Source organism: Oculina patagonica, chromosome 1 (genome assembly GCF_052425735.1).
Source record: "Oculina patagonica isolate OP01 chromosome 1, crgOcupat, whole genome shotgun sequence".
In the NCBI taxonomy this organism is placed as follows: domain Eukaryota; kingdom Metazoa; phylum Cnidaria; class Anthozoa; order Scleractinia; family Oculinidae; genus Oculina; species Oculina patagonica.
Window position 1 is genome coordinate 26,286,190 of NC_135758.1, and position 9,607 is coordinate 26,295,796.

Here is a 9,607-nt window from a genome sequence, read left to right on the forward strand (position 1 = left end):
GTTTATGAAAGACAAACGTGCGACTATTAAACTTTCTGTGCTGCTGTATAAGAACTTACTCGTCTCGATTTTTCCATAAATGATATTGTTCAAGGCAGTAATTATGCAGTCAAAAAGTTAAACTCAACCCTGAGTTATATATAATTACAATGAAATTAAACAACATATTGAAAAATTCTGATGTGTTAACCTATTCACAGATATAAACGAGTGTACGAACAATCCCTGCAAGAACGGAGCTACCTGTGTTAATCTTCAAGGAAGTTATCGCTGTGATTGTACTTCAGGATATTCTGGAAATACCTGTGAAACAGGTGATTACCACTTGCTTTATGAGCAACAGTCGGTGCTTGGTGATATTAACCCTGTTGCATAGGTGTAAAATAAAACCATTATTCCATTATTTTTATTTATTCCCCTGAAGATGTGGACGAGTGTGCGAACAATCCATGCAAGAACGGAGCTACCTGTGTCAATCTTCAGGGAAGTTATCGCTGTGATTGCACATCTGGATATTCTGGAAACAACTGCGAAACAGGTTAGAATCTTACAAGAAAAAATAATAATAACGTGATTCGACGTTTCGAAACATTTCGAAATGCTTTTACAAACAACTCTTCATCCGATCAGTTAGAATTTCGTTTTATTATTTTGATATAAATAATTTCATCTGAATAAGAAAAGTTCATGTTGTTCAAAAGAAGATGTTCGTTTTATGAGGATGATTTTCATTTCCAAGTAATTGTTTTATCAGTGTAAATATTTTTAAATCGATGTTAGTTCCTAGGAAAAAAAAGTATATACCCGACACCCGACGGGAGCTTTGCTTTAATGATATACTACAAAGGGCTGAAAGCGCTAAAACCCAATAATACAAATGATTTGGAAAAAAATTGCCACGAATGTTTTTCTTGAGCTCTCGACACTTAAAGGGCGAGGAGTAGAAGGACGAATAAAGCAACTTTTCTTGCTTTTACAAAGTAAACTTCACCCTAAACGTTTATTGGTTTAACTTTGTATATGGCACGAGGCTCTCAACGGGTTATCAAATGAACATGCATGGACATAAATAAAATTATGTCTAGACATTATGCTTGGCATTTTTCCTTTTATCTGTTGGTTTGTATTTATTCCCCTGAAGATGTGGACGAATGTGCTAATAATCCATGCCAGAATGGAGCTACCTGTGTCAATCTTCAGGGAAGTTATCGCTGTGATTGCAAGTCTGGATATTCTGGAAACAACTGTGAAACAGGTGATAACAACCGTCGAGAAAATACATACAAATGAAATTATTTAGGAATGATAGAGAATTATAATCATTATCGTTATTGTCTTCTTTTTATCTTCTACGTATTTGTATGAGTCACAACGTGCTTCAAGTTTCCCTAAAAGCGTAATTCATTACATTCTGGCAGTTATTCCTAAATTTTCAAATATTAACGAGGGGGGCACCTGCGCCATGCAGAATTTTCACGCGTGTCGATGTTGTTAGAAGTTACCGCTGTGACCGTAAATCGAGATTCTGGGTAGCAACTGTGAAACAGAAATAGACACCCAAGACGTTTTGAGAAAATTAATCGAAGTAATCAAATAAATAAAGATGTTGAAGATAGATTCAATTGCAGTTTGCCTTTCTACCTGAACTACACAGTTTATACAATTTAATGCATTTGTCGTGATGCTATGTGTGTCGATCAGATCAAACTTGCATTAAAAAAAAAAATAATAAAAAAATGTATTTTAAGTTAAGTTTATTTAGCCGCGCATCAGTGAAACTGTTCGTTTCCAAAAATTACTTTCATGTTTTCTAGATAACTTAATTGGAAACTCATAGTGATAATTGCTTATTTTCAGATATCAACGAGTGTTCCCCCGATCCGTGCCAAAATGGCGCCACATGTGTTGATCTTGTTGGAAGTTATCGCTGTGATTGTAAATCAGGATATTCTGGCAACAACTGTGAAACAGGTGAAATATTTCCATGATCAATTATGAAGGAATTCACCTGAGCTAGTGAGGAAAACTTCAAATTCAGTTTGTTTAATAAGACAAAAAATAAACCCAGCACTTTGAAAAAGCTTTAAGTAAAAGTGTTTAATATTTGTCGCCCAGAGGATATGATTGATAACTTAAAAGCTGTGATTCCTTTTTTTTTCAGATATCAACGAGTGTTCCCCTGATCCTTGCCAAAATGGTGCCAAATGTGTTGATCTTGTTGGAAGTTACCGCTGTGATTGTAAATCAGGATATTCTGGAAACAACTGTGAAACAAGTAATAGAAACTAAATTGATCTAAAATAAAGAAATAATTAAGCAAAAGAAAGTAGAAAGAACAAACCATTGGAGAATACTTTTTCTGATTAAAATTATCGAGCTCACTTTTTTGAAGATATAAATAAGTCCCATAGGTCAAAGTTTCTCCATATAAGACTGCTCCAAAAATTGTGGCAACAAATAAGTAAAGAGATAAGTAAAAGGTTTTTGTTATTAAGAAAAAGTTAGAAGACTAGTTGTTTAGGTTAATTTAATCAAGCTGCCTATTTAAATGGAACTGTTTTAGGCAGAAATACTTCCATGTGTCCGAGATGAAACTATTTGTAACTTACTAGCGGCAATTGCTTATTTTCAGATATCAACGAGTGTTCCCCTGATCCTTGCCAAAACGGCGGCACATGTGTTGATCTTGTTGCAAGTTACCGCTGTGATTGTAAATCAGGATATTCTGGCAACAATTGTGAAACAGGTAAAATGAGCTAGAATGTTTTAGAAACCAACCAAAGATAACTAGCTATGCAGTGACCGATTGTTAGAGTATTAGAAATATAAATAGAAAACTATTATAATGCCTGAGTTTTTCGTTGTGCGACCAGTACAAATATAACAGTATAAATGTGGCTCAAAGCCCTTGGATGTTCAAACGAGCTGCCATCATGGCGTTCTGAAAAAAAGATGACGTTTTAATGTTTAAAAGGAAGGAAAATAAACATAGAGTCTTTCGGCTTCTGAGACCAATGAAATTAGAGGTCTGAGATATGCATGAGGCTTCCTAGCGATTGTTTTGATTAAAGAACATGAAGTAAAACGAACAAACATGGACTTTGTAGGGCAATTGAGCAGTGAAATTTCGTGTACAGAACTCAAAGATAATGGGTTCTTTGTAAAAGAACAAAGAATAGAAAACTTGGGGGAAGAAAACATTCCTTTTGCCCTGTATACATTTTTAAAGCTGTTGTATATGCATTTAAAGGTGCTTGAGTAAGATCGCTTTTGTTTTTTATCAATGAAATTACTCATAACTTACTAGCGGCCATTCTTTATGTTTAGATATCAACGAGTGTGCACCTGCACCTTGCAAAAATGGCGGCACATGTGTTGATCTTGTTGGAAGTTACCGCTGTGATTGCGATGCTGGATGGCTTGGAGTAACTTGCGAAGGTAATTGGCCATATCTATCTGTGCACGTCGTCAGTTTTTGAATTCATTATTTCCAGGAAAAAAAAAACAACAACAAAACAAACAAACAAACAAACATATAAACAACTAACAGCAAAAGAACTTTAGTAGGAAATATAAATAACAGCATATCACAAGTCATATTCTTATCTTATGACACCAAATTACATTTTTTCTAGAACCCGAAATAGATGAGTGTGAAGAGTAACATCCGACGTAGACAACGGGTATGTGTAGAGCTACTCCATTTAATATTGGTTAGCCAGTGCCTTGTTTTGAAAATTGCTAGCAAAGCGCCAGGGAAGTGCATTTGCTAACAGTTCAGCTCAATCGGCTGTTGGCTAATTAATAATCCGGATAGTTTCAGCTAATATAAGTTAACTTCGTCAAAAATTTATTATTTTTTATTGCTTTTCTTTGATTGATCGAGAAGTTTTTGCGTTAGCCCCAAATAATTGCAATTGCTAATAGATAGTAATCTGACTATCCTCTCAGTCAGCTTGTACCGCAAAAAAATAAAATAAAATAAAATAAAAAAAATCGCCATGTGATGTTCGTTGTCATGCTTCAGAGAGCGAAGTAAAATTATCGCTGAATTACTACAGTTGAGAGTTTTAAATGACTTTCTATAGTGTCCAGGATACAGGCCAGCACGTTAATTTGGTGGCAGTGAAAACATTATATACATTGGACGATGTATCTTTGAAAATCACGACTTTGAGCTACTTTGCTCAAGCTCGCCCAATAACGGTCAATTGCTTTACCCCGTTTGCAGGTTGGCTCATTGTTTTGTTTGATTTTTTGTTTGTCTGTTTGTTTCTTTGCAGTTAGCAGGCTATACATGGATATGAATTATTTCAAGCATCTTTATGCAGAAAGAGATAGAGATAAATATGCACACGCACGTATAGATAACGGGTTAAACATGTACTAAACAACAAAGGAAAATAAATATTTGTGCAAACTTAGGCTTTGTTTTCCTTTTATCTCCGTCAAGCATCTAATTATTAAATTAATGAAAGCGCTATTGTGTGACGCAAACTTAAAATGCGGATCGTTTATGTCACACTGTCAGTTCAAGTTTAGGTCATCAAGTTGAACAATTTTCCAGAGATCTGCTTCTATTGCCTCCAGGCATCATGACGCTATAAGATTAAATCAGGTGAATTTTAAGCTGAATCAGTCCGGGAGTGTAGCCTTTTTCTAGTTATCCATGTGTATTTGTTTTAAGTCTACAATGCGATTCATTTCCTTCAAGATTTAATATACGGCGTGAAATTACTCATTCTTTAAACTCTCTCTAGCTCTACACCTTTGACCAAAAAACATTTCTCCTCACATCCAATTTCGCATACTTTCATCACATGTTGCCAAAGCTTTAGAAACGACTGGGAATAGATAAAATGATCCGATATTATCAAATATTTATCGTCTCATCATACTTACACCTTGCTTTTTGTTCTACAAATAAAATTTAACGTATAACTAAAATCGCTCCCAACCCTTACAAAGCGCAGTGAAAAGTCGCACAGTCCAACTGCGAAAATGCCAAACTTGAAGCCGACCTATTTTAAATGAATAAGCTGTTACTCTCAACGTTTACCATTCTCGCCTCAAAACTCCTCAAATTTAAAAGCCAGTCGATAGCTATTCTTTAGACACATATTGAAAAAGTGGCCAGTTTTACATTCTTTCCTTGGTAAAATGACAATATTCCAGCCCTCAACCTCTACGAACCATCCGCGGACTGTGCGCCTCTGTATTATATGCAAAGTTTGAAATTGTAGCTTCGTTCTCATTGGAAGATTCACATTATAGCGCGTGCACTTCAAAATCCACTTTCTAGGTGAGGCCGGTGTATGGAATGTCGCGTGCGACACATGACAGAAGGAATGGGCCTGGTGTAAACATAGTTAATAGATGGAAATGGTTATGAAGCCCGGCAAAGTTCTCTGTTATAAGTTTTTGCTCGTTTTTTGGGGGGTTGACCGTGCAGTGAACCTGACAAAATACAATTGGTGGTTTCGTGTATCAATGTAACTAACCAATAGAGACCATAGTGTATGAGAGCAAAAGAAGAGAATTTGCACGCCAGGTCGTGGATCTTCCAACATAAACCTTGCCATCTTTGTTTTCTTTTCTTTCTTTTGCCGAGTTTCATAACCATTTCACTCTATGGTGTAAACAAATAAGTTGCCGAGACAGAGAAAATCATTTTTTTAAGTCCTTCGCGTATATATTGTTTTAATTTTATTCCCTATGCTTTTCCCAGTCCCGGAAGTTTGTTTCTTTGTTTGTTTGTTTGTTTTTGAGCGAGAATGGTAAAATTTGAGAATAACAGCTCAATCAGTGAAAACAAGTCGGAATCATTTGGGATTCTCGCGGCTGGACTGTGGGACCTTTCCGCTACGCTAAGTTTCACTAGAAGAAAAAGCTAGCAAGGAAATGTAATATCAGTGTGATGATTTCGGATCATTTTATTTTTTTCAGTCGTTTCTAAAGCTTTGGCTACATGTGCTTTCATACCACAGATGACATACATCACTGTTTTATCTTCAAATAGGCCATTTCCGAGTTACCATGTGCCTTCATTTCAAAACGAGTCTACCTGCGAAACCATTCAAATGAAAATGAGTTTTACCTTCAGGTCCATTTTCATGCAAATCAAACTCATTTTCATTTGAATGGTTTCGCACGTAGACTCTTCTTGAAACAAAGGCAAAAGGTAACTGGGAAATGGCCTATTAGCTAACAAATATGCAATCTTGAGCCCAGAGTGACCCCCGGCTCCTCGGTCCGTCAGCTGACCAACCGGTGCAGCGGTTGGCCAGCGGTATAGAGGGTCGCCGGGACTCACTCTGGGAAACTGAATTAATTTCTTTTTTTCTACTGGTCCTCACAATACAATAGAAATCCACACGGAAGTCTGAAAATCTTCCCCGGAAGTAAACCAAACCGGAAACCCTGGAAAAACATTTTTTTTTGTTTTCCACGATCAAATCTTCAGAGGTATCACCTTAATTTTGTAAAACACCTAAGAACTCGTGATTTGGCTCTACATAAATCATAAATGAAGTATTTTCTGATTCTACCCTTCTCATTGTGTTTTGCACGTTCACGAAATTATGTTAAGTCCTAGCGTGGTTATTCTTAGTCCCTAGGGGGATATCTATATATAAACCAGCACGCGGTAGGAGACGAGCAGTAGCGACGCAATCTTGTAAATGATGTTAAGCTAAATCAGGGAAAGAGACGCTAAGTTAACTCAGGGAAGGAGACATAACCTAACACAAGGCTACGACCGGGAAAAGGATCACAAGAATTGTAAGTTTAATATAGTTTAATTTCAGTTTGTATCCGTTCAAGACATTTACGAACAATTATTGCACAAAGCCTCAAACGACTTGTAATTTATCTTTCAGTTTGACTATAATGTAACTCTGATCAGAAGAGATAGTGCAGAAATAAATCCTCAGATTTTCCCAAGCTGAAGGTGTCCAGTACAAGTGCAAAACAGTCAAAAATTCTTAGACAACGTTGGCTTGGCGGACCGTGAACCGTGGACCTTGTGGACAAATTGACAGTTTGGCGTTGCCGTGGATCATCAGTCGACGAGAAAACTTCTTGTTACAAAGAAAAGGTCAACGAGAATCCAAACACCGGTAAAAGCCTACTACAGACGAATCCTGAATTAGTAAATTTACCGCGACAAAGGTAAAATTCCATTTAGACTACGAATTTAACGAAGCCGTAAAGCAAGATGCTGCCCTACGTGCCAGTGGGCACAATAGGCAGTGAGTGAGTGAGTGAGTGAGTAAAGCAAGATCAAGTTCAAGCGAGAAGAACTGACATTCAAGTGACATTAATAATTAAGAATTACAATAAGATAGAATATTGTCTTGGTAACGGTTTGGAGTTATTGTCTGCGCCGACAGTTTTGGCAGTGTGCCAAGATTCTAGTGTTCTTCGAATACGGTAATTGCCTTTGTCTATCACGGTAGCGCCATCAAAGTCAATTGAGTGATTATTTTGCCAAGCATGGTTAGCAACGTTCGAGCCTCTCGTATAATTTTTAAGGCTTCGTTGATGTTCCTTTCTTCGGGTTTTAAAACATCTGCCCGTTTCTCCTACGTAACTCCAACAGCAGTCAGCGCACGGAATTTTATAGACAACATTACATTGGAGATCCAGGGGCTGCCTGAATTTAGGAGAAGGGAATTCTTGTTGCAGGGTTTTAGCTGGTTTGCTTACTACACGGATGTCATTTTTACGAAGTAACCTGGTGAGAGGTTCAGTCAATCCGCGGACATAGGGAAGACATGCGAAACCCAGGGATGTGTCAGATGGATCGGCCCATTTGAAGAACATGGACACCAATTCTTCTGGGGGAAGAGTTGTCGGGGCTGACTTCTTTTTTAATATGTTGGAACGGTGGACTTTTTTCAAAACGTCAAAACTAGTGTCCAGGTCAGCGCGGTAAGAACGCTGACCATGTCCCTTTAAGGTGGCCGAATACAGTTTTTACGTGGCTCACAAACGCGCGCTACGATTTTCTGCTTGACGTCAATATTGCTCGCGCGGGCTAAAATTGCGCTAGCAACTCTAAACAGAAACGAAAAGAAATTCCGGCACTTTAACCGCGCTTGACCAATTTTGTATACAAGAGAAAACTTTCAGATAAGTCTTTAAACCTGAGACGGAAAACAATACGTCAAAAAGGTAGATAAACAACCGACAGAAAAATTCTAATTTCGTCTTTTATTATCGCTCGCGACGCATGGCGTCATATTAGCGCGCGCTTGCATGTGCAATTCAATTCTCTTCGGAGATCGTAAAAGCCAGATTTTGATCCAGATTTTTTCAAAAACCTACCGTACAAACTTTTATAAAACATTCACAATTAATTTAAAGGGTGAACCACGTCCACAGACAAATTTGTTAAAAAATCTGTAAGACAGATTTTGAGCTATTTTTAAAATCGGTAAAATATCACATTTTCCCATTTTGCGAAAAAAAAAAAACTGTCTTATAGATTTTTATAGTATTTTGCATGAATGTTTTATCAAAGCCAATTTCTAAGTTCTGAAATTTTGAGGTCGGGTCATACGGGAAGATTTTCAGAAAAACGCCATTTCAACTACTAGTGCCAGTCCCCTCTGAAGCACTCGGCCGTTCATTTTAGCTGTTTATTAGCATTTTTATTTTCAAAATGTCGCATATGATGGTCATAGATGTAACAAACAGTAATAAGAGAAGGATAAAACATTTCTGGCAATTGTACAAGAGAGATAAAAGTTGGACTGATTTTCTCTCTCTCAAAACTGTACTAAGCCGCCTTAACGGACGTTTGCGCGAAAATCTTATTTTTTTTTTTCTAAAACTGATGATGCATAAATTATAATAACGATGATGATGATGATGATGATGATGGTGATGATGATGATAAATTAAAAATAAAAAAAAATCAAACTCATGCAACAAAATAAAAAAAAAGACTTCATCATTTTCCACTCCAAATTTCATTTGGTTAATTGTTACTTGAATTGATAATCGATTGTTACAGCTATGTCAATGCACATTTTGAACATCGCGCAACACGAATTTTGAAATCGCGCTAAATCAGGTGTACAAGACAAAATAAAACGCCTTATCTTGGCTCGAAAGATTCATCAAAGAAAAGTGTCGATTCTTCACTTAAATTAAGGACAAGACTTTAACGGGAGTGCGTGAACACAAATTAGAATATTTCAGGAGTTTTTTGTTTTACACTGACATTTATTAAGCAGTTTTTGTTAACGAGAAAACCAATTTAAATGTAAATTCAATGATATCAGTTTACAACGAAATGCGAAAATTTCGTAGTTTGCTTGCTTTTCAAATTGAGGACAAAATTATCAAACGATACAAATCCACTATAAACATAATCCACATTAACCGATCTTTTTTAAACCAAATGAAGTCTATCTGCACATCGTTTCTAAGAGAAGCTCGATCCAATAAATTGCTCATTTTTTAAAATGCAACATTAATTCCAAGATCTATTCATTCAGCTGCAAGACGAGGTTAATTTCACAAGTTATGTTTACAAAACTTATTACAACTGCAAGCGGTTTACGTGACGTATGTCATACAAGCAAGACATATAGATTAC

At 36.6% G+C, this 9,607-nt stretch overlaps 1 protein-coding gene across 1 annotated transcript in view; it reads left to right on the forward strand.

The window, feature by feature from the left end:
- Window positions 1–4,334, forward strand: part of LOC144646002 (uncharacterized) — an 88,534-nt gene extending 84,200 nt beyond the window's left edge. Inside the window, exons 37-45 of the mRNA XM_078505520.1 lie at window positions 201–314; window positions 425–538; window positions 1,142–1,255; window positions 1,858–1,971; window positions 2,162–2,275; window positions 2,633–2,746; window positions 3,328–3,438; window positions 3,636–3,683; window positions 4,284–4,334. Coding sequence (XP_078361646.1) covers window positions 201–314; window positions 425–538; window positions 1,142–1,255; window positions 1,858–1,971; window positions 2,162–2,275; window positions 2,633–2,746; window positions 3,328–3,438; window positions 3,636–3,664 — 824 coding nt within the window. The 3' untranslated portion in view covers window positions 3,665–3,683; window positions 4,284–4,334. The remainder of the gene's footprint in view (window positions 1–200; window positions 315–424; window positions 539–1,141; window positions 1,256–1,857; window positions 1,972–2,161; window positions 2,276–2,632; window positions 2,747–3,327; window positions 3,439–3,635; window positions 3,684–4,283) is intronic.
- The last annotated feature ends 5,273 nt before the right edge of the window (window positions 4,335–9,607 follow it).